Source organism: Bemisia tabaci, chromosome 9, assembly GCF_918797505.1.
Source record: "Bemisia tabaci chromosome 9, PGI_BMITA_v3".
NCBI lineage: Eukaryota > Metazoa > Arthropoda > Insecta > Hemiptera > Aleyrodidae > Bemisia > Bemisia tabaci.
In genome coordinates this window covers 37,307,167-37,332,804 of record NC_092801.1, presented here as the reverse complement: position 1 = coordinate 37,332,804, position 25,638 = coordinate 37,307,167, and the positions used below count along the sequence as shown (strand labels likewise).

General features: G+C 37.7%; 1 protein-coding gene across 4 annotated transcripts; it reads left to right on the top strand.

Annotated features, from left to right (window-relative positions):
• The first annotated feature begins 226 nt into the window (after positions 1-226).
• LOC109043950 (cytochrome P450 4c3) lies at positions 227-24,727 on the top strand. Of its 4 annotated transcripts, XM_072304677.1 has the most exons (13): positions 227-705; positions 5,823-5,987; positions 7,349-7,538; positions 8,949-9,055; positions 10,564-10,651; positions 11,597-11,785; positions 12,445-12,514; positions 12,969-13,095; positions 14,061-14,118; positions 17,805-17,905; positions 21,236-21,467; positions 22,295-22,474; positions 23,842-24,727. In XM_072304677.1, the coding sequence occupies exons 3-13, from the start codon at positions 7,349-7,351 to the stop codon at positions 24,051-24,053; spliced, it is 1,554 nt and encodes a 517-aa protein (XP_072160778.1). In that variant the 5' UTR covers positions 227-705; positions 5,823-5,987; the 3' UTR covers positions 24,054-24,727. The 4 variants fall into 4 exon arrangements, with proteins under 4 accessions (XP_072160778.1, XP_018916876.2, XP_072160776.1 ...); XM_019061331.2 differs by lacking the exon at positions 5,823-5,987 and having other exon boundaries at positions 228-705; XM_072304675.1 differs by lacking the exon at positions 227-705 and having other exon boundaries at positions 5,427-5,987.
• Positions 24,728-25,638: the final 911 nt, after the last annotated feature.

Sequence of the window (25,638 nt, the reverse complement as noted above, 5' to 3'; positions counted from 1 at the left end):
ATTTTTGCTTGTCAATGTTTTCAAGAGTCTGGACTCTAGATCCAATGTGTTTTTTTCCCGCCAGTATTCAAAAGTATATAATTTTTTAAGAAACTTGGCACGCATGTCCACACAGCGTTGTACCAAAGCACGGTGATGTAGGGGCGTTCCATTTGCGGGCGCAATTTTTGATGAAGAGCCCCAAGGGAGTAGTTTATTTTCGCATTTTTCCCTCTCTCGGTCTCAAATACTCTTCAATTTTCCGCCGAATCTTTGAGAGGGGTGTTTTTTGCGACCTAACTTTTCACTTAACGTAACTTTCCCTTTCACTCTTCATTGAGACCTCCGTTTGTTAACCTTTGCCGCCTGGGCTGTATTCTGCATTATACGGATAAGATCCACCGTTGATTGGCCGCTGATTGTTTTTAATTATTTTCTCATTCCGTTTTCTGCTCCTCTGTCTTTGCGCATCGGGTCCGACGCCAATTTTCGATTCGATCTGCCTCAGCCTCGACCACGACCCGCGCAATCCTCAAGTTCTTCGGCGAAGAAAGCCGCCTTCGATTTTCACTCCGCGCAAATGTCTCCCGATAGTGCGCGCAAAGTTATTCTCGGTGCTCCCAACTGTGATTCGGAAAAATTAAAAGGTGGTGTTTTTTAGGATCGTTCCATCCGCCGACGCGGCGAAACCCCTCGCTTCCGATTTTTTTGCGGATCCGATTCAAGGTACTTGCAGTATTTCACTTCTCCTAGTAGACGGTGAAACTTTAAAAATGCATTTCTCGGTTGCGGCGTTTCAAAATTTCCTGTCTATTCTATATTTTTAAAAGGAGATCAAACCAGCAGGGTTTCAATTTTTTATGAAAAATAAAATATTGCAATTTCATGTGGAATATTGCTTTAAATTTCCGAAAAATATGAAAAATAATTTTCGAAATTAAATGCAAAATTAAATGAAAGGCGACTGCTTTTTGCTTTTTGGTGTTTTTTCGTGCGTGTTGCATACCCAGCCCCTGAAAATGTGTCTCATATGATTCATATTTTTCAGAATTTTGTGAAATTTTTATGAAATATTTTACGGAAATTTTCATATTTCACATTTCTCATTTCACCCATGCAACCCTGGCTCAAACCAACATTGTGGCTTGAAATATTCACAGAATATTTTCTCATATAGAAAAAAAAAATCACGGAAGTTTTCAATAGATGACATTTAGCGGTGATCCATGCAAAAAATAGCGTATGACAGGAAATCTGCAACGCCACAAACCGATATACGCATTTCTGCAGTTGTTAGACGGTCAGTCAAATCATTTATTTTATTAAAACGTTCAGCGGATGATTGAATTCTAAAGGTTTTCACAGTTTTGCATACATATAATTTGGACCAGAAGAAGAGCAAACGTATTGACTTTGCCTTAAAGGCACTCATAGCGATATCCATGAAAGTGGTTGTTTTACCAATTCTGCGTTAAAGTCCCAAAAGTACGGCAGCACGAGAAATAGCAGCATGTTTTTAAGAATTTTCCCCCCAGGAAAATTAATACCCACAAAAGTAATGCTGCTTCAGCATCTAGGTCGCCAAAATGTGTCTAGTGATTTCTACATGCTGATTTGACTGTTATTACAGTTACATATATTGCATTCTCAGGATGTAAAATGAACTTTAGGAGCGCAGTCATAAGCAGGCACTTAAGGTTTATTAAGAATATTCTTGAAGATGAACAAGAGGGGGAAAAGTAAGAAAGGAAGAAGAAGAAGAAATAGCAAAATACATAATAATGGTCTCAGTGTAATCCACGAAATTAGTGCCAAAGCTATGTAGTAAAACAGAGTCGGACTGGCTTGCATCTGAGGGCGTAGACCCTTGGCTAGTTAAAAAGGCGTAATGTTATATTTCCTGGTAGGGCATCTCCTACGTGGAGAGGGGTTCAGAAAATTTTGGCAAAGCAGCACAAGTTTACGCTATTTTCAGGCCCAAAGTTTATTAATCGTACAGTGTAAAAATTGCAAAATTGAACGTATCGAAGTAATCGACAGAATTCTGAAATTAACGAAAACATAAAAATTAAAGCCACCAGACGCATCCAAGCACCATTATTTTGAAAAGAACCGAGACAGTGCTGCGGTTTACACGAGCTTAAGACGTGGGTATATAAATCCATCCTAAAAGAGAATCAGATAAGAAGCTGAAAAAAGAAGAAAGAACGAGTATCACCACAGCCGAAAGCAGGAAAGACGTATTCGGGCCTCATTTTTAACTTTTCTCCCGAATCAGAGCGATACCTCATTGACAACATATAGCAGGTCATTGAGAGCTCACGCTTCGCGTCATCGCGCCTTCAATTTTTCAGATGCAGCACGGACGTCCATCGAGTACGAATAGTTGTATCTCTGCGCCGTCGTAAACGCGCATCCTTTCCCTCGCTTTACTTCCATATTGTGCTTGTTTGCGTTTGTTTTATTCGGAATGGTGCTTCAAACAAGTAGCATAGAGCAGAGCATTGCGAGTTCACGGCTCACGCCATTTCGTCTTACATTTTTCACATGCAATGTGTACATCCATCTTGCGCAAACAGTTGTATCGCGTTTACACTTTAGATGTCTCTTTCTTTTAAATTTCGAAATAAATTAAGGTTAAGTTTGCCCAAGATATGCTATGATATGTCCAAATCAATAGTCATTTTGAAAAGTAGGAAATATGTTTAAAGGTCTCTCAAGAGGTCTATAAATTGTGCGTGTGTGTAAAAATCGAACCGACCACCGCTCCTAAGGGAATTGAATGAAGGAGGGGGATTATAAAACGCCTGTATGTCGACAAAAAGTTGAAAATTTCACAGAAAAGTATTAACGCTTCAGAGAGTAGTTCTCTGTTCACCACTATCATGCATAAAAGCACCTTTCTTTACTCCTAAGTCTCTCTTCTCCCGTTCATTTAAGACATTTTTCGCGTATATTCTCGGTCGTAATTTTTTTTATCTTCTTATTTTACTATCTGTCAGAGGGGCGCTTTTTTGTCGCACCAAGGGGGCGTATCTGCCAATGGCAGATCGGCCTTATGGCCAGTCCGAGCCTGTAGTAAAAATATCATCGGAAAATCAGGCGATATTTGTTGTGTCGTCTGTTGATCAACTGCACAGAGCTCAAATGACGATTTCGTATATCTCACGACCTTGACCGCGACATAACTGATGTCTTATGGAATCTGCACTTGAAGCAAGACTTTCGTTTTTTGTTCGTCTCGTGTGAATTTAATTCATTATTTTAAACCTTTGCGCAAAATGTAAGCGGTAATCTGTCGGCGCAAAGAATGCTGATCCGTGCCAGTAAAAACAAACTTTACAGAGCATTTCAATTCCGCGATTTACCGAATAATGAGCACCAAGAAATTAACTGCGAGCTTTTGACTTGTTCTTTTCCCCAATAACTGAATTTAGTCTTCATAGTGTTCGTGAAAAGGGTGCCTTTGAAATCAGTCCTCGGCCTTAATTTTCTGCCGGGACCGTTCAGCTAATTAGACTTTCATTTTGTGTAATTGCTTGTTATGAATTTCGGGCATTTTCCTTCCTCTTATTTTCCAAAATGCTTCCTCCATGATGGTATTAGTCAGTTTTCGTCTTCTAATTATGCAGTGTTACCGTTGTGGGATTACTTTCAGCTAACATATCTCTACGACCGATAAAAATTGCCAGCAGACTGGTGAGCTGTTTTTGGCCTCTAAGGCATTTCTACATCCATGATTTTTATTTTTTTTCTCCAGATATCTCAGAATCATCTCTATTTTCTTATTATCTCCTTTCAACTGGGGCATTCTTTTTTCTTTTTCTTGCATGAATTAATGACATCACTTGGACAGGATCCAATTTTTTGGACTTATCTTAGAAATGGCACGTTATTAATTGATTTTCCTATGACAATAAGTGATTTAATAATTGAGAAAAAAAATGAATTTTATGCGAAATACCGTACAAATAATTACAGGTGAGGATATTGCCTGGTGAACCGCTCATGACAATTATTATTGTGCCGGTTCAATCACATGTCAAGCATGATATGATTCGTAAACCGCTCGTAAAATCATGATTTATCAGTGTATGGCTCGTGCTGGCACCGTTTAATATCACAGAAATTACACAATGCCCTTGCTTGTTGACAAAATTGGAAGGAGAGGGTGCGCTGACAACAAAGTTTGAAATGCAACCATTTTTATAGATTTATAAAGATTTTCAGTGCTTTCCGTAAATTTTTCAATGTAAATACCCTACAGTGCATTATAATTCAAGTTTGTTAGAGTATGCTTTTATAACAACAATGTGTTGCATTTTCCGCATTGTTTTCGATTCAAACTGCACTCAGCCTCTGAGGAAGTTGTCGCTTTGAGCTTTTGAAACCAATAGGCAAAATATCTTTAGGCCGGTTATGAATTGAGCCATTATAAAATCCTTATAGTAAATCCTAACTTACATTTCTCTGACGTAAGTCCATAAAATGGGTTCAAACAAATTAGCCCTAAAGATTATGTGTATCTGTTACCGGCAAACCCCGGGTTTCAGGCAAACCTCGGTTTTTCGAACGCTATTTCAGGCAAACCCCGATTTTGCTTTTTACTGCAAACATGACCGTTCCGTTTGACTTTTTTTTACCGCAAATATAACCCTACCCTACCGCTTATGTTTATTTTCGGTGTTAACGCCACGCCAGCGTCAGCTGCAACAATAAGTAGTGAGGCAGTTTTCACTTCAATATTTGTTTAAACATTTTGATGACATTTTTCGCAGTACTTATGCAATTATCAATTTTCTATGATATTTTCCCTTTTATTGTACGTGTTCCTGAAATTAAGTCTACTTCAATCTGTAAAAATTTGGTCTTCACAAACTGCCTACCAGCGTTAAGTTATATTTACGGTAAAAAAAAAAAAAAAAATTAAGCGGTACGGCCATATTTGCGGTAAAAAACAATATCGGAGTTTGCCTGTAATAGCAGTTTGCAAAGGTTTTCCTGGAATGGCGTTTGGCAAACCTAAATTTGCCTGATGACCTCCCTGGTAGCTTTACCTGATGACCACCTTGGCAAACCTAGGTTTGCCTGAAAAGCGGGGTTTGCCGGTAACATATCTATAAACATTTTCTCAACGCAAAACTTCAGCATATTTTATAAAAAACCGAGATTTGTCTGATTTGTAAGACAGATGTAGCTGACTTATCGATTGACTTCTATTGGCACGTATTGTGTACAACATGTGGGATCGCTTTGCGATTTTTTTAGTATTATGATCAATGGTGCGGTAAATGTTTTGGAGTTAAATTATATAAGACTCTAGACAAAAGTGTGAACTAGAGAATAGGTTTTTTTTTTTTTTTTATTTTTTTTGTTTTTTTTTTTTATATTTTTTTGTTTATTATCGCTTGATATAGAACAGATAAGTTTTCACTTACTATGAAAATGATAAATTGAATTTAAGGTTAATCTTCAGCTGTAGTTCCGAAAAAATCCACCACGTCGCGCTGCTAAAATCCGACTCCGAAATCAGTGATTATTTAAATATCACAATAGGTATCTTAAATTCTAAGACTCATAAGTTCTAGCAGCATACGTCTGGAATCCTTAGAAACAAACGCGAGCTTTGAAAGTCTAATAATAAAAGCTGTAAATTGATCCCAGTTTCTCTTACGGGATATCTGTAAGTGCGAGAGAGACAGCTCACGGTGGGAGAGAGATATCTGCCAACTGCTGAGAGCGATCAAGCGCGATTGGTTGCATCAAGGTCATCATGCTTAACCCTACTTTTTTCTGGGATCAAATTGCAGAGCTTCAGAAATGACTTTTCACGTTGTTTTTAGGGTCAATAGGAAGAGGAATGTTATGGCTAGAACTTATAACTCTTCGATTTAAACAGAAATTCCTTCAACTTTTATAAAAGCTCAAGGACTCACGTGGAGCTGTACGGACTCTAAAACACAGCGGTGGCGCCCCCTGCGCGGAGAAATTTCTTACTTCACGCAGCTGTAGGTAAACCTTAAGGAACAATAATTATTAGGACTATAAGTAACAGAGATTAGCTATGACGTGATGAAATTTACAAGTATAAGTATTACTTAAATCAACTCGGGTGATGGTGCGCGACTCCGGAATCCGGCTTTTGGCATACATCGGTAGGCACGTACATATGTTTCTCTTTAGAATCTTCCGTAAAAACTTATTTTCACAATTGGACGTATTTCTACCAAATGGAACTATGTGCATTAATACATGAGCCCTGAGACCCGTAAGATGTATTGCATAACAGGGCGCACGTTATTATGCACATAGTTCCGTTTGGTGGAAATACGTCCAATTGGAAGTTCGAAAACCAACGAGTTATTATCAAGTTTCACTTTTTCTTACTTATCTCAGAATATACGAATGACGTTATTCTTGCATTTTTGTCATTTAACCGATTTTAATTGTAAACACTCATTTCGATGACCAAAGTGTAAAAGCACGTGTATCCTAATTGCAGTGTTTCAAAATTCCCGCTCCTATTTTATGTTTCCAAAAAGCAATAAGTCAACTTTATAGCTTAAGGTGATTCGATAGACGCCATATTTTGTGTCAGAACGACGTGCGATATATCGCATTGATTGGCTCTATTTTCATTCAGCTACTAATCATTTTTCTCGAATTTTGAGATCGCAATTCTGTTGTCAGGAGACTAAAGCACTCACCTACCAATTTTTACAAACAAATTCAACGTAATAAAGGAGTGTTTTTTTAGAGAGAAAATATCGCATTCGAGTGCAGTTTCGATATCAGTATCGAATGCGATGCTTTTTCTCCAAAAAAAACACGCCTTTATTACGTTGAATTTCTTTGTTAAAATTGGTAAGTGAGTGCTTTAGTCTCCTGACAACAGAATTGCGATCTCAAAATTGGAGGAAAATGACGAGTAGCTGGAAAAATTGAACCAATTGATGCGATATATCGCATGCCGTTCTGACACAAAATATGGCGTCCATCGAATCACCTTAATATTTTTTAACAGAATATTTTGCTTACTGAGAAGACCAATCAAGAGCATTTTCAAGAAACTGCTTTTATTACTTTCCCCGTCCTCGAGAAAAATGAAAGTATGACATGAAGTCTGCAACGCAGCAACCAGAGGTAAGCGGTTTCGCACTTTGGTCATCGATGTGTAGTTTATGAGTAGATTTCTAGACTTCCCATCATGCAACTCGCGCTTTCCTCCTGAAGTTTCAAAGCCGCATTATGTTGCATATCGCTTTAATCCAAGGCCTTGTCAAGTGGCCCATTATTTCCTTCAATTTAAATCGAATATTTTCTGTAACTATAAAATGATAGACTTTGCATTGTTTCATACGTATTTCAGATGGATTTTGCGACAGGAAATGTATCATCTGCGCTAGCAGTCTTCTTAGCATTGACTATATTGATTCATACGATCATTCACCGATGGAGGAACAGGAGACTTATCAAATTCATGGCCCAATTCCCAGGCCCCATTCCTCTTCCATTTGTCGGATCAGCGTACATATATCTCAAGCAATTCAATACAACAAGTACGTATGCAAATTTTCTTCTCCGATGCTGTATTGAGTATTATAAAATCAGCAATTGTCAGCGATATTTTAACTTAAATGTCGCCATAAATTAAAAATTTTCGCGGTTACCGCGTTTAAAATATTATTGCGAATTATTATTATTATTATTTTATTTTTTTTTAACTGTGGATGCAAATTTTCATACTAATATTATTTTCATTGGTGTGAAAAAGGTAGATGCTACATTTTTACTAATTCAATATTGACGTGCAATAGAGTATTGCTGACTTTCGCCAGTTGTCCGTCATGTTTCACTCTTATACTGGAAGTGTTCCCTTCTTCCGAGGTAAAAACAAAAAAAAACTTTTCGACAAAGTTTTTGACGATCGCACAAATATGAAGAAAGTAAAAAATAAAAAAAAATGTAAGCATTTGCCTGATTGAATCAATTGCGATTGTCCCAGAATCATCTTTGATTGATCAAGTTGACAGATATGCAAAGTATAACAATCTATTCAAAAAATTCTTCGTACAATAGCAATGGAGGTATTGGTCATCGAAAAACACTGTGTATGTCACCAACCACAGTAAATAGCACTATGCTGCTGTGCTAAGGGAAATCGCCGTATAAACCTTCAGGCGTCGTTAAATTTCGATTGAGAAAACAGGAATTTCCTGGTAAACTTCTGAATATTTTTCTTCCAATTTTACAAGGAATATTCCTTGTATTTTGATCTAAAGTTCCTGAAAATTTCAAGGAAAATTATTCATAACTTTCCTCAAAAATAAACACTTTATTGAATAAAATTTGGCAACTCTCGAATGTTCATACGGCGTTCTTCCTTAGCAAGGCACTATGCTTTCTCCTACCTTTGATTTGTCAATTAATGACATATTTCCTGCGATTGCTCGAATCAAAACACGAAAGGAAACTAAGGCAAAAGAATACTGCTTTGCTCAGGAAGAACGCCTTATGAATATTCGAGAGTTGACAAATTTTCCAAACTAAAACATGCATTCTAGAAGAAAGTTATGTGTATTTTTCCTTAACATTTTCCAATATTAGATTTGGGAACAAAATTGTCTGAAAAACTGGAGGAAAAATATTCAGAATTTTCTCAGTAAATTCTCTGGTTATTAAATGCAATATGGCAATGCCTGAATGCTCATACGGCGTTTTTCCTTGGCACGGCAGAATAACCCTGGCATTCACCACCACGATAGATGATGTCATGCGTCGGGGTTTTTGAACGACATAATTTCCATTAATATGGAACGTGAAAACTCGGCGTTTGGACAGTTCTCATTGTTTCCAGCTAATCTATGATCTGAAATAATCAAAACACAATTCTATGAGTAGCGCAAACGGCCCATTGTTCATCATTACTTCATTGCTGGCCTTGTGAAAATATTTTTTTGTAACTTTAGGTGTGGTCCGATTCCTCCTACAGTTACTGGCAAATGCGGAAGAAACTGAGTCTCACTGGCTTGGCGGCTCCCCATACATAATGACGACGAATCGTGAAATTATTAACGTATGTACCACTAAATAATATCATTAGTGTCTGTTGCACACGAGAGAAACAGATGAGTGAATAGACTGCTATCAGGTAAAATTCTATAAACATCAAGTGGAGCATACACGAAAAACTTCTGAAATTTTCTCATTACCACAAAATAATTTGCGCACATGTTTCTTGCCGCGTCCGCTGACGGTCATGTATCTTAATTTGACCACATTTTGCAATTTGGACCTATGGATTCTAGCCCGGTTTAAAAACAACACATGTGCCATTAGTTTCCCTATACACATAAGTGTTTTTTCAGATGAGCCAGAATTTATAGTTCCAAATTGCAAAATGCAGTCCAATTATCGGCATTCGCGGCTGTCCGGAGAGAAATTTTTAAAAAAAAAAACCGCAACTACAAAATGCAAAAAATTTTTTTACCTTTTGCCCTGTAACGGAGCTTAGCCATAGCTTGAGATTCGTGAAATCTTTCTTTGAGCGAAACCGGTCTCTGCCAATGAAGAAAAATGCAGGCGGACGCGGAACATCTGAAAATGTGTGGCATGGACTAGACGAATGGACGTATCTCTGCCAAACGGAATTATGTGCATTATGATATGAGCCCTGAGACCCACAAGAATATTTACATAACAAGGTTCACGTCATAATGCACATAGTTCTGTTTAGCAGGAATAGTCCAAATGGAGAATGTGCAAGTGTCTTCAATTTGATGAACTGCTTTTTTGAATGTAAACTACTGACTAAACTGAGCACGGGAAATCATCGATCTTTTCATTGAACTATCATTAGAGAAGTTATGACAGAGCGAGGTAATCTGATAAAATGCAGGTGCTTTTAAATGTAAAATACCGTGACCTCCTCAAACACTAATGATGAACGTTGGATGGCATTTGCCAAAATTAGCTCAACCTATATCAGATCTCTGTTTTTTTCTCAAGTTTTTTTTTTTTTTTTTTTTTTTTTTTTTGCACAAAAAACAAAGCAAAATTTTGCTTCAAAGCTTTGTTCGTAAATTTTTTAAACCTCGTGAAATATTCTCAAAAAGATTGTAAACATCACGCAACATAACTTATTCCTCATTTTGCTGTGTAAAAATAATATACAGGAAGAAATTAGGAAACATGAAATGCAAATAGGCTGATTCTCTTCGGATCCGCGTATTTTTTAGAAAAAAATCCAGATCTCCAATCTGAGAATGATCTGAAAAATCCGAGAATCCATACCACGTCAAGACACTGAAATTTCAAATCTCTATTTATCTAATCTCACGTGTTTCTCTGGAATGATGAATTTTTGTCGGCATCCATTCCCATTGAAAGAACCTACTTTTTGATGGCACTATATCAAAGAGAAATATGTACTGCGTGTATGTGTGTATGTACTGTGTATAACTTAAAAAATTAAGGTTTTCCAATGGGTTTTCAGGTTTCTGACTGTCGTGATAAATTATAACTAAACTGAACTTTATGTATCTACCGCTTTGTTTCAAGTCACTAACTGCCTAAATTTTTCAGGCAATCGTCACTAATCTGAAGAATATTGATAAGACCAAGGATTATGACAGTCTTAAAGTTATTAGTGCTGGAATATTTACAGCAACAGGTGATGAACACATTTAAATACTTTAAATAATCTCCTATTATTCCAATATTTAAGCACCAGCCTACGCACAGTCTGGATTCACTGTTCCAGACTCTGGAACAGGAGTTCTCTAACTATTTTCGATACTTAAAGTTTGGGAATGGCACGACCAATCGTTACATCGAGGGCAAATATGAGAGTCGTCCAGAGAGTAAGTTTACCTATTCAATATCTCTTAAACTAAGAAAGATAAAAAAAAAAAAAAAATCTGTACAAAGCGTACACTATTCTAGAGTAGTGGCTTTTCAACGCTTCATACACATTTTCTTTATCTATCTCCGTTTAGGAGATATTGAATGAGTAAACTTACTTTCTGGATAACTTCGTTCGTCTAATTTTTATCCAAGCTGAAAATGCTTCCCAGTATGTGATGTTGCCCATACTAGTAAATGCAGGCGTTGATTTGGTGTCCACAAGTATAACAGAATTACACGGAGAACAACTGAATGTTGATTTACCATTTATACTGTTAAACAAATTTGCAAAAAGCATCAAATGCTGATTTTACATTTAAAAAAATGCTAGCACGACATAGAATTTGTCCATTTAATCGTGGACGTAGTCAACATAGCATTTTTTTTATTGTAAAATCAGCATTTATACTTGTCACACATTTTTCTAACAATATACTTGCCAAAGCAACATTCAATTTCTTCCGTGTAGGAAAATCAGCACACTAATTACCTTTGCATCATTGCCAAAGTTAAGATACATGTTTATAAATCCATATTAATATGAAGTTCATGAAGTAGCATCTGATTTTTGGTAAAATGATTATTTTTTTTGCATTTACTTGCTGAGTACGCACTTTCAATGAATACAATTAACTCAAGTCTTAGGTCTGACACCTAACAATAATTATTTTCTTTTGATTGCTTATCGATCGGTCTGTTACAACTCTTGCAGGCAACCAATGGCGCAAAACAAGGAAAATCGTCAATCCTGGCTTTAGGACAAACGTTCTGGACAGTTTTGATGACAATTTTAGTTACCATATTAAAATTTTCCTCGAAAGCATCTCCCGCCTTGCTGATACAGGAGAGGAGCACGATGTTTTCCGAGCTTGTCACGCTTTTACGCTCGATTCATTTTGTGGTAAGTTCATTTATTCAAACAGCCCATTTTAGTGACTTTTAAAAAATGACGCGAAAAGTACATTGTACTTTCACCGTTTGCCGAAATTTACTTCAGTCCATCCCGGTAATCAAAAGAAAGTAGTTTACCTTTATTCTTACCGGTGAAATTTTATTTATTCAGTTAGACGAACGGGCCATTTACTCCCCGAAAGATTTTAATGTGTGCTCTTTCTCTTTTTTCTGACAAATCATTTTTAAACAAAATACGTATACACTGGGGAGGAGTTCTCAGATTTGTTTTACTTTACACATATTATGAAGCAGAGTTTGGGAAATTTTTGTGAACCAACCCCTAACATTCATTACTGTATTCGCCCCACTAATCTTCGTCTTTTTACCTAATAATATCAATCGGAAAAAGGGCGAGTAAGAAACGTTGCCATTTGCATTATTTTTAAAACGATTAAATGGGACGCTATTTGGACATTTAACGGGACGCAAATCGGATAGTCCCCGGTTGCAATTCTCTGCGTAACGTCGCAAATCCAGATAAGTAAGAGATACGTTTGATCATCTATTATTATTATTCTGGATATCTTGTGTAAAAAAAACCTTAGATTCAAACAATTTATGAAATTAGTAGTTACCTAAAACATAATGTAAACAATCTTGTTTCAGATAATATGCTGGGCGTTCGGATAGACATTCAAAAGAGGAGGCTGTTTAACTTTTCTATAAGTGTTGAGGAGTATGTATCCAAGACGGTTGTTACGTTACTAAGAGTTTTTACCTTTTGTATTCAATCTCTTGAGAATGAGTGTTGTCTCTCAATCAATTGGTCCAATGGATCTGTTGCATGCAAGAGATTCAGCCAAATAAATGTACTCTTTGAGGGTTTCCTTAGCAGGGGAATATATCGGAAATACTACTTTTCCGTGTCTTAGGATTCCTCCCAAACTTGTATTTTTCAAAAAGAGCTATAATTAGAAACGGTGATCAATGGAATGAATAAGTAGTATATTTATTACATTCATGAAAATAATTTTTTTGTTTGGGTAGATTTTCCATCTGATACTTTGACTCATTAAGATTTTGATGCGAGTTTTGGCACCATCAGAACCAATATGGTAGTTCAATGGCAGACTCGTTTGTACAGGTCATAGAAGAGATTTTAAAGTCAATGTCAACCAATTATGTTACAGATCAATGAATATGTTCTTTACGAGAGCATTCAATCCTCTTTTGTGGTCCGATTTCGTCTATTCTCTGCTTGGAAAGACAAAGAAGCTAGCTGATGTATCGCGCGATATGCGTTTACTCGCAGAAGATGTAAGTGTTGTTCACTGCGTCACTTGGAAAACTTTTAAATGCAAATATCATGGGGTTATGCTGGACCGTCCTCCGTCTCAATGCATTTTTCTACAAAAAAAAAAAACAAAAAAAACCGAAGGAGTTATTTTTTACGCTAAATAAACTACCTACACAATCCGACACAGAAATCAACTCTTACTATTCACCGCATTTAACTCTAAAGTGATTTTAATTGACATTTTCATTACATCAAAGAAAAATGGAAATATTTGGAAACATCAGATGATGATACTGCCCTGCTAAGGGAGAATGCCGCAATAAAATTCGACGGCTGCAAATTTTCCCCAGGTAAAACATGTATTTTTGAGGAAAATTCTGCGCATTTTTCCTTAAAATTTTCAGACATTTTAGATTAAATTGCGACCAAAATTGTCTGAGAAAGTTGGCAAAAAATAGTAAACATTTCCTAGTAAAGTCGGTTTTTATTCAAAGAAATACGGCAACGTTGGACGGTTCATATACGTCGTTCTTCCTTACACGGCAGAAAATAAAATAGCTTAACCTAGCGTAGCAACTGTCAACAACAAAGTGAATGCAAAACGTGCATCGAAAATTCCCAAATCAAATCATACTGACATATTAACACCTGGGAGGGGCTTAATCCTATGCATGGTCAAAATGCTACACAATTGAAACTCTGCTGAAAGGCTTAATTAGCTTCCCAGATGTCATTTCAAATAATGAAGTGGGAGCTATTCTACACGTCGGATATAATTCCTTTTAAAATGGGTAACTATTGATAGCAAGTGTAAATTTGACATTATTACTATCAATTATCTTCGATGCAGGAAATACATCTGAGCGGATTAATTTGAAGGTTCATCGGTCAAACCTTAAAATATTTATTTTTAAGCCATTCGTGAGGTAAATTAACGTGTTATTGATAGCTGAGCAGTGAATGGTCTTGGTATGATATGTTGCAGGTACTAAATAAAAGACTTGCAATGGAAGATCTGCAGAGGAAAGAAGATATTAAGGCAGGTAAGATATTAAAAGTGATATGGAGAAAAAATGCACCCATCAATTTAATGAGAACAAAATGAGCTTTTGACCTGTTATTTAAGAGCATTCTTTGATATAACTGTCCAAAAGTTATGAAGGATTTCTCTCAAATCCCCCTCTTTTTATTCCATTTATTTGACTTCTATTAATTACTTCACTCTGATACTTAGGATCGTAATGGTTGCAGGAAACGAACACTTCAATTCAAAATGGATCTGTTTCTTAATGAAAAGGAATATATGATTAATAATGTAAAGACATTATCCCCAAATAATATTAGGTCAATGTTTTCCCGTAGGATTACAAGGCAACCCGTTAGTCGTGGGGCACAACTTTTAAACAAATGAAAATTGAGGCTTGAAACTCTGGGAGTGCTCCTGTTTTAATGTGAACTATTTTTTAGGCCTTATAAAGTTGTTTGGGCCTTTTTTGATGGAGCTACGGATCTCACTGTTTACGTAAAATAGGGAGGGAAAGAATCTGTGAATGGACCACTAGACAAGGTACGAATTTAAGCAATCTGATACTAGTTCTAAACTAGAATTTCACGTAGAGCACGATTCACGCAAAGAAAATTACTAAAATCAACTCCTTACGAAGATATAAACGATTTTATTTCACATTGGTTACGAAGAATTTGAACTGCCCGCTCACATGAAACTCAAAGCTCTACGTGAGTCAAATCGAGCACTACAACGGTTTCAGCAAGCTTCTGAAACAAGCAACGTTCATTTCCCACCGTGTATTGTTCATCCTATAAGCAATTTGCTGTAGCTGAGCCAAAGCGTCAAGATTGAGATTGTCAGATTTTATATCGCAGAGACTGTCATGATGACGTTTAGCACGCGGTATGAACATTGAGTTTTCATGAGCGGGTGGTTTAAATTTACGCATCAAGAACACTGAAAAAACACTCAAAAAAAAAACTACGGCCCTGTGACCCGGTTGCTCTGGACACTGGTGATCCCGGCGTTAACGCGCTGTGCGCCAGCTAGTACTGGACCCAGTGGCCGGTGTCCCGTGGACCCCGCGCGGCCTTCATGGCCGTAAGACCGGTTAGGAGCCGAGCGTAAGTTACGGGTTTCAGGATCGGAGCCAACCGCTTCCACGGCCGTTGGCAGTGAGGTGAGATTCAGTTTTCGGAAAATGGCGTCACCATCAGATTAAAATTGAGACGGCTACGTGTATATTCGCAGAAAATTATAATATTTTACGTCAATGTTATTCAGTGCGTGAATTTAAAGTTGCCGCCAGCCTTGAACATTTTCGGGAGCGATCGCAGCCACCACTCAGCGTTGTTTATTGAGGTTAGAATCTAGTAAATTGCTTGTCATTGTTGGTCATTGCTCATTACGTGTGTTCGTTTTTCGTTTAATTTTGGAGGTTTTCGATATATTTTCTTGATTCTGTGCGGTGCACGATTGATTCTAAAGTTCTGTGTGATAACGCTTGTCAAATACTTTCGGAAATGCGACGAGAGTTAAGTGAAAATTGTCAGTTTTACCTACACACTGAGCTCATATCCTCTCCTCCTGTAAGTTCGTTTGCAATTCACTTATTTTCCCCCTACTAAGGGAAAGAACTTAAATCCAAGAAAAGCAATCAATTACCTGCCACGCATCTTCCCACAGAGTAAATTACCGCCACACTAAAATACTGATAATGTAGACACAAGAATGTCTATTTACCGATTGCAACTTCATTGTGCCACCTTTGCTTGCTCATAAGATTGGGTTGATTTTTTATTCCATTTCAATCTAATCTCTGGCTTATACTTAAATGTTTTCAATTGAGAGTAGGTAGTATTTCACTCTCCGACATCCAACACCTCCCTTCTCTGTTGCCAAAATAGCTGTCCGCCAGCGGAAGCTATAAGCCAATCTTGCCTGCGTTGATTATCCGATAAGAGCCAGTGCAAACATTGTTGCTGTGAATATCTCTCTGATTCCATATCCCAATTCTAGGGAGCTCAGTGTACTGTAATAGTGGTAAAATTTTGTGTGAATCGCGCTTCAGTTTGCTGAAGGGAAGATCTACAATTTTAACAAGTGTGACAATTTTCGGTGGTATATTTCTTCGCTAATATTTTGTGGAAATTGTATCCGGTAGTTATTGCGGAGAGTTATATCTTGAAGTTTTGTCAACTTTTACTACTGAATTTACACTTTGAAATATTCTCAACCTCATTTTCAAGATTCTGAAGCTTTTCTAGTCGTAAGGAGTAAAAATCTGTAAGTACCTAGACCTACGCCTGTGCTTTTCCTTTGTTAATCATTTGGGTGATTTCCTACTTTGCATTCGTATTTTTTATTGAGGGATGAACCAGGTTTTGTTTTTGACAAATGCTGAATTCTCATTGAGTGAAAGTAATTACATTTATTGAGAACGGGCTGCCAAGTGATAAAAATGATTTTTCAATTTACATTTTTCGCTGCAATGAGTTTTAGCAATTTATCATACCTTGGACAGTCTGTTCTACATTTAAAATAGGTAGCATGAATTTTTGATCTATCTACATTTGTTCCTTCCAGTGCTTCCCCAGTGCTTTATTTATTTCTACGAAGGCTTGCAACATTAAAGTTAGGTTTTTGAAAATTTCTCTTGATATCTCTACACGATGAATAAGCTAACATTCATATGCTGATTTTCTTTCTCAATAAGCATCATCTCTTCTCTAAGATTCATCTCTTTTCTCAAATTGACTTGCTGAACTATCAGCCAAGGAGTTCAAATCTCTCTTGATATCTGAAACATGATCAACAAGCTAACGTTCATATGCTCTTTTTCTTTCTTAGACATTGAATTATCCATCACTTTCCTGAAACTAAATTGTTATGAACTATCAACAAAGAAATATATACCTATTTTAAAAAGAAGGAAAGAAAAAAAATCTTGTTCAGAAATTGACACAAGATAATTCACTCAATGTTTAAAACTTTGCTGGAAAGTTTTTCTTTTCTAAGTATGTACTTTAATGGTGAATTTTCAGCTGTAGTTCCGAAAAAATCCACCACGTCGCGGACAGCGGCGGCGCGCAGAGCTCCGGCCGTCCAGCCCGTAAGTAGCGCCTAGAGCGCAAGCTGCCTATGCCGCTCGAGGCCGCGACTTACGGTTTTCATGTCCGTAGGACTCCGCATCGTCCCCGCACGTAGCAATCCGGCCGTCAGGCGCGTAGGCGAACGGTAGTGCCATATAGCCCATCCAGTCCGTGCTCCAGGTCCGCTGCTTATGGCCTCCACGGCCGGAGCTTTTTTTGAGTGAAAAGTATGGTGACATTTACTATGAGTCTACTTGATTTTTTACACAGTGATACTATTTAGTGGAAATAACCAGAATTATAGTAGTATTCGCCAGAACTCTGGTGATTCTTACCATAGTATGGTAAATGCCACCATAGAGTCTGGTGTTTATTACCATATTCGTATCACTGTGTCAGAGATGGTAAAATCTACCGGCATATTTTTTTCAGTGAATAATTAGTTATCTTCGTAAGGAATTGATTTCAGTCATTTTCGCTGTGCGCACTGTATTTTACGCGATATTTTGGTTCAGAAATATGTATCAGAATGCGGCAATTCGTACCTTGTCTAACTGGTCCATTCCTAGCAATCGTCATTGCTCGGACACTTCAAACTCAATACATCAAATTGTTTTGTTATTTGCAGGGCAGCCAAAGTATTTCCTCGAGCTATTAATCGATGCCATTGAATCGAAGGAGATCTCAAGAGAGCAGTGCATTGAAGAAATCATCGAATTGTTCGTAGCTGTAAGTCTCATACATCCTTATGTTGAAATAATCACTGGCCCCTTTACTGTACACTGAAAAAAGAGTCCAGACTCTTGAAAACATTGACAAGAAAAATGACTCTCGATTCAAGCAGATTTAAGCTTAAATCGAAAGGAAATCCGCTCACAATAAGAGGCTTGGTTCTTCATTTAAGCTTAAATCTGATTGAATCAAGAGTATTTTTTCTTGTCGATGTTTTTAAGAGTCTGAACTCTAGATCTAATGTGTTTTTTTTTCCAGTGTACTACACATAACATTATTCCATACATTTAGTATATAAAATACTATCATGAGGAATAATTCGCAGTAGTAAGGACATCAAAAGTATCAGACGGAAAGTGGATCTGTTATGCGCAAAAATATATACTCAGGCATCACCAACGAATTGTAAGGATAGAATGTGAGTTGGGGATACCGCACAACAGTTACGCTGAGCACATAGAACTGTCTAAAATGAACCTCAATTTGTGTGGTTCATATTCTTGATTCAAATAAAATCTTCTTGACGGCATACTCAAGAATGTAGCTTTTGATGTTTGAGAATTCAAATCACCAGCATGTGTAACGTGATCAGTTTCTCATTTTGAATCTGAACTCAATGCTGATCAATGAATTCTGACCGTCAAAGTTTTTTTTCCCTCTCCGTTATTCAGCATTAAGAGCATTTAGGGTGTTGATCCTGATTCTTCAACAATTTATATTTGAAGGTACGTGGGCTTGTATTTTACTTATTTTAATGTGTGTTACAATTTTGTTTCATTTGTTTCTTTGCTTCCTTTCTTAACTTAACTACTTGTGAAGAGAGATGGGGGCCAAAGTATATTTCAAAAAGGATGAAACTAAAATGCCATAAAACCACCTCTTCCACTGGTTGCATCTTTCATTTTTGCAGTTTCATCATGCATGAAATTTTTTGGCTCAAACGCAACCTGATATGCATTTGACTTCATATGAGTAAGACTAGGGAAAAAGTTGAAGTGCACTGCATTTCTTTGCACTCTTGTCTTATTCATGGCTTAAATTGAATATCAAGTAGTGTGCGAGCAAGAGAATTTTATGCTACACTGTTGGCAGACTCGTAGCATCTTACTTAGATGAAGATAGCAAAATTTCTTGATTCAAGGAAAGAGAGTTCTTAAAATAAGAACGTTACTTGCTCAGCCTGAGAGGATAGATAACTTGGTTCAAGCCTTCTGTGGTGCTTAAACCAAGTTGAAAAATCTTTAGCCAAGCCATCCATGACTGCTTACACCAAGATTCAGCCGGGTAGCTAATTTTAAGCAGCATGCTTATTTCAAGCCATACGTTTCTTGGGGGCTTTAAAAGTTTTTCCAGCTTATTTCAAGCTAATTTTGAATTGTTTCAGGCTACTTTTTTTCCAGTGGCATTTAAAGATTAACGTTAGATAGTACTCCTTTTCCAAGCGTGTCAGTAGTTGTTTGATGGCGAAAAAAAAAACCAGAAAATTGTTCTCATTTTATTCAGGAAACCCTGGGAGTATCAAGGCCTCTAATATCCTCGACACCGTATCACAGTGCATCAAGAAAATTTAAAGTATATGTAAATTTAAAAGGATCAAATAAACAATGATAAGTGAAATAATTATTACAACCAAATTCTGAAAAAAATGATCACAATGAAAGAAAGTTTATTCTAAAAAAAACCGTGTATCATGATATTGTGCACATTTGCCTGTTTGCAAACTTTTCCGATTGAGCACGCATCCCTTTGCCAAACCTCCGGATGAATGGGAGGGAGCACGTTAGCAGGATGTCTATTGTCAGTAAAAAACTGAAAATATTAGGAAATTGGATGTCGTCAGGAAAAATGAGGAAATTCGGCCAAATTACTCATTGATCACAGGGTTGCCACAGTCTAAGAATACCGGGAACCGTCAGCAGGGTGTCTAGCATCAGGAAAAACCGGAAAATATCAGGAATTTTGGCCGATCAGGAAAATATCAGGAAAATTGGAAAAATCGGAATTTTTCTCACGCGAATCTCCTCAGCGGAGAAAGTCTTCCTGCTCTTTGCCTACCGTGCCAGGAGTCGAGAACAATCAGGATAATATCAGGACTTTTGAGAATGAAAAAATCAGGATTTTTTTATAGAATATTAGGAAAACTCAGGAAAATATCAGGATCTTTCAAAATTAAAAAATACTAGACACTCTGGTCAGGGAATCTTAAAAAGTCAGGGAAAATCTGGAAATGTCTGGGAAAAATTTTAGTAAAAAAATGAAAATAAAGTTCGCAGAATGATGATGATCGATGAATGTCGGGACAGCACGTTGCTGAGCGAGTTTTTGCTGATAGGTCAGGATTGCCTAGCCAAATAATCAACTCTTCGGCCATCAGTCATAACTCGGCGAACCTGACCGTTGACCCCCGGAAGTAACTTCTACAACAACGGAGACACGCACAAACCACATATCTCGTTTGCGATGTTACAAAATCTCCGCTCCTATTTTAACTTCTTTAAAGGACAACGACTCGACGTGATTGCTCGATGTGTCTGTCTGAATCAAGTCACTTTTTTCTCTGATGAAATTCAAAAACTACGCTAAACCGTATTAATTACGAATGCTAGGACCTAGTGAGTTTTTGGCCACCGCTCTGTTTTTTCCGTAGTATCTTGATTCATTGTGTGCGGAAAGCTCCGTACTCTTAAAGGATGCCTGTTATTCTTAATATGTTGGAGCGCCTTCAATTTCGTATGATACTGTGCAACACCTCTGTGGTGAAATAGTTGCTTGAGGCGCCGTGGCACGTTGCGGCGCGGTGAGCAGCCGGCCAGCGCCTACAAACCTAAGGGGATACTTCAAGCATTACGCAATGCGTGAAGTATCCCCTTAGGTTTGTAGGCGCCAGTGCGCGCCTCGCGCTGACAGCACCTTTTGCTCTAACGGAGATTGGTGGTAAATTAAATACCTCGGCCAAATCCATTCGCGAAAATTCGCCTATAAAAATTTATTTTCTTCCACAAATGAACACGAAAGTTAATTCGCTCTTGGATGCTGCATAAGAAATGTGATCAAAATTTAGTTCGCGGACACTTTTTCTCATTCAGGTTGGCCTCCATAAGAGCACTGATTTGAGCACTGACATGAATCGGTGCTCACTTCATATTGCTCGTCCAGCAGTTAACTACTTGTCAGAGTGTAATAAACTATTGATATAACCCTAATGCTCCAAAAAATGCAATCATTCCTCAATATTTAAATGCGACGAAAAATTAAATTTCACGCTGAAAATGAATATGCAATATACATGCATCAAGAGCATAATAATCTGGAATTTTAACTTTTCAGGGATCCTTGACCTCTGCTATATCTATTGCGTGGCTTATTAAGGGCGCAGCTATGTATCCAAACATGGCGGATAAAATGTATCGAGAACTTATCGAGGTTTGTGGCGTGAGAGAAATTACGCAGGAGGATTTGTCAAAGCTACCATACCTGGACATGATCGTCAAAGAATTATTGAGACATATCACACTGCCCATCATTGCTAGACACATTACGAATGACATCAGGGTCAATGGTAAGTTTTAATTGCTTGTGTATAGTGCAGGGTACTCCTAGTAGAATTCTAAAATAAAGAAAAATGCCCGAAATCAGGTACTCTAAGACTAGCCCTTTTCTTTAATTTCAATAGACTCTCCTGTTGAATATATTCCTCGCTCCAGTTGCATGATTAAGTTGCAAAATTGCAAAAGGGGTCACCAATCTTGTGTTTTTTATTTAATATTCTAAAAGTACCAGTTGAGTAGATATCGTGGTGATTTATTGCGTATGTTTGCAGCCAAAATCCGGGACAAGGCAGCTATCTAAAATTCCCTAGATTCGGAGGAATTCAAAACGCGCCAGAATGGCGGAAAAATGATGGCAGTGAAGTACAACAACAGTCAAATTGCTACCTCCTCTCATTTTTGATTGATGTTTCTTAATATAAAACGTATTTCAATATGAAATTTTTGCTTGCTCCTTACAGGTAACATGTATGGGATTATATTTTTTTATCTGAAGATGCAGTTTCGAAATATACTTATTGTTTTCTTATACGTGGAGTAGAATGACATTTGACGGAAGTCGTAGAGACTGAAGCTCGCTTTCGATTGGTGCCGGATAACGTTTGGTTTGGCGCAAAACCCGGGCGTTTTTTGCAGTAAAGTCGCGTGCTTATCGAATGGCGCATCTCTTAGTTTCTGAGTTACTTTTTCGTGTTTTTAATATGCGCATCGTGTTTTATGTGGCATAAACCTTTGAAAAAATGTATTCGCAACTCAAAATTTGTTCATGATATAGTGACCTATTGAAATTTGTTGTCCAAGGTAAGCGAATTCAAACTTTGCTCATTTTTATTTTTAGATAACATAGTAATTCCAGCCGGAATGAACGTCATGATGCCAATTTTTGGACTGCACCATGATCCAAGATTCTGGGAGAGACCCAATGAGTTTTACCCAGAACATTTCTCTCCTGAAAACGAAGCCAAAAGACCGAAAGGCGTCTACCTGCCCTTTTCCAGCGGACCGAGGAACTGTCCAGGTATTGACGGATGGAGCCCATCCTCTCAGTGTTTCCTTATCCATACCAAAATTCAATTTTGAATTCTCTTAACATACCAAATTTTTGGTTATTTTTTTAAATTTTTAACCACACCCTTGAATATGATAATATTACCCAAGGATGTTGACTGTTGAGTTATGGAACAATTTCTATGGGACCCTGGAGCTACTTCCGTAAGAGTCAATGTATAAATTCGTGAGCAGTTACTAGTGCTCCAACCGCGCGTATGATTCTGGCAAATATTTACCATTATCAGAAGCCGGACTTCACAAAATATCCGCAGGATCACATATCTGCTAGAAATCGAAAATTTCACCCGGAGTGATTGGGTGGTGGACCCTTTCCTGTCAAAAGGGGTCGGAAAACGTCAAAAATGTAATTATTTTTCAAGAAATCAGCCACCTTTCGGGCTATAATAATATTGGCTTACCCGCTTTTTTGGAGCGAGTGATGAATGGGCTAAGCATTAGGGTGAAGGATCCTAGGAGTTTACGAGGATCCTACGCAAGGTCGCGCTGCGATTGGGCTGCTCACGAGAGTGCGGTGTCCAATAGAACTTGTCCCTGGTTGAAGTGGTTGAGTCCTTTATGCAGGATATCGCAGTGGGTATGCCAGACCAAATGAGCTTGTTTTATAGGTCAAAATAATTTGTTTTACTTTTCTGAAAGTTTTTCCATAAACTTACTCCCCAGTCGAAGGTCCCCCCAATTCCCCAAAATTTTTCGAAGAACAGATTTATTCGCAAAACTACGTTGCTCGAATATACCCAAAATGACGCAACTCCTGTTTGGTCCGAATTTTTTTGCCTTCATCCCCCCTCCCCGTCCCCCACATATGCGTTGGTCACTCACCCAAGTAGCAGTGATCGCGATAAATAGCGATTTTATCGGTTGATTATCGCGATTATATCGGTGGCAATTTATCGCAATATTATCGAATAAATCGCTATGCATCGCAATTTTACGTTCAATAAAATCGCGATCAATTTTCGTCGATAAAATCGAGATGAAATCGTCATACATCGCGATTTTTGTTGCGATAATATCGCGATAAATTGCCGAGGGATAAAATCGCGATTTTATCGCAACAAGAACGAGGATAATCGCTCAGATGTTGATGATCTTAGCGATTTTTTCGCCGACAAAATCGCAACAAATCACGATTTTTCCGTTGAAAAATGCTACTTGGGCATTTATGCCTTGATATCAATCACTGAATTTTAAAGTTTTACAGAATGAGGTTTCTTTCGCCTTCGCCTTTCGAGGGCTTCCCGCCGATGCGTCCACCCCTAACTTACCTACTTATTTGCTTACTTACTTACTCACTTGCATCTATGAATGTTTTAGGTAACAAATACGCCGTGCGAGTTGTGAAGATTCTGGTGGCCAACATGATGCTTCATTTCAATTGCTCCTCCTCAGAGCCTACGCCAACGGACATCATCAACGATCTTGACTATCGTATCGCCCTTTTGGTCTGTCCGATCAAAGGATGGCGAGTGCGCTTCCACCGAAGGCGCCAAGAGCCTGAAAAGACCCAGGTTCACGCCGCTGCCTGATTTAACGAGAGGATTCGATCGTTTGTCTCTCTTTTCTTTCTGCTCAAGTATCTATCATCCTAAGTGGCATTTTTCAATATGAAAATCGCGATTTGTTACGATTTTGTCGGCGATAAAATCGCTAAGATCATCAACATCCGAGCGATTATCCTCGATCCTGTTGTAATAAAATCGCAATTTTATCGCCCGGCAATTTATCCTGATATTATCGCAACAAAAATCGCGATATATGGCGATTTAATCTCGATTATATCGACGAAAATTGATCGCGATTTTAATTAACAAAAAATTGCGATGCATAGCGATTTAATCGCCATTAATCGCAATTTTTTATTCCATGATATTGCGATAAATTGCCACCGATATAATCGCGATAATCAATAGATACAATCGCTATTTATCGCGATCACTGCTACTTGGGATACTGCCACGTTACTGAAGGCAGCAGTGACTCTGGAACTCTACCATGCTGAGAAAAAACGCCGTATAAACATCCAGATGATGCCAAATTTCTTCTGATAAAATGCGTACTTTTGAGGAAAATGTACAATTTAAGTACAATAAATCCGAGAATAGAATGATATAATGTAAGACTGAGAAAACAATGTAATTTGATTCCCTGTTATACAATTTATACCTGATACAAATAAATAAAAGTCGATGCCTGGCACGAATTTCTTTTACGGTGTATTTATCTATAACTTATAAGATTCAACATGACATTTGTATTCAACGTTCATATCGTAAGAAGTTTTTGTGGAATTTCAACCGATAAGTTTATCTTCATTTATATAATCCGCTTACTGACGCTTAGGAGAAGGTTCTGTTAAAATTCACGTATTCACGGTGTATGCAAGCGTGCTCTGCTATGAGAGGAAAAAGCTGCATGTGCCTATCGGTGCGGTCCTTTCATAAATGTAGAAAATATCGGAGTTCAAAATAAAACGCGATTTTCACAACTGGAGTCATTTTCAAGGCCGGTTTGAGTCAAGTACATGAGTCAAATTTGTTTAATGTTGGAGACAACTGAGACCTGTTTAGCTAGCTGCAAGCGTATTTTAAGTCACTCAATTAACGATCTTCTTTCTTTGTCATCATTGAGAAAATAGAGAAAAATTATGAGGAATTCAGAGACATGAATTCGCGCGCGCAACTTCTCAGTTGGCGATCAGGAAGATTCATTGACCAACAATATGACAGTCAGTTGATGATAGTTTGACTAGAAACCATCGCAGAACGTTTTGAATAGAGAAAGAACCAGTGACAGTTTGAGCTCCTTAATATTATGAAAATTTCAAATGAGGGATGAAGAGATAGGTAATTACGTTGCAACCTACACGGAGAAAAAAACTTCGTGCGTGGGACCCAAAGTTTAGGTCATATGGATCTCTGAAGTTTTCAGATTGAGCATCTGAACACTTAAGGTTTAGCTGTCGAGGTTCGGATCACACATCTGAAATTTCAGTTCTTACATCTGAAGTACTTCGGTTTTCACATCCAAAAAACATCGGTTCTCACATCTGAAGTACTTCAGATGTAAGAACTGAAGTTTCAGATGTGTGATCCGAACCTCGACAGCTAGACC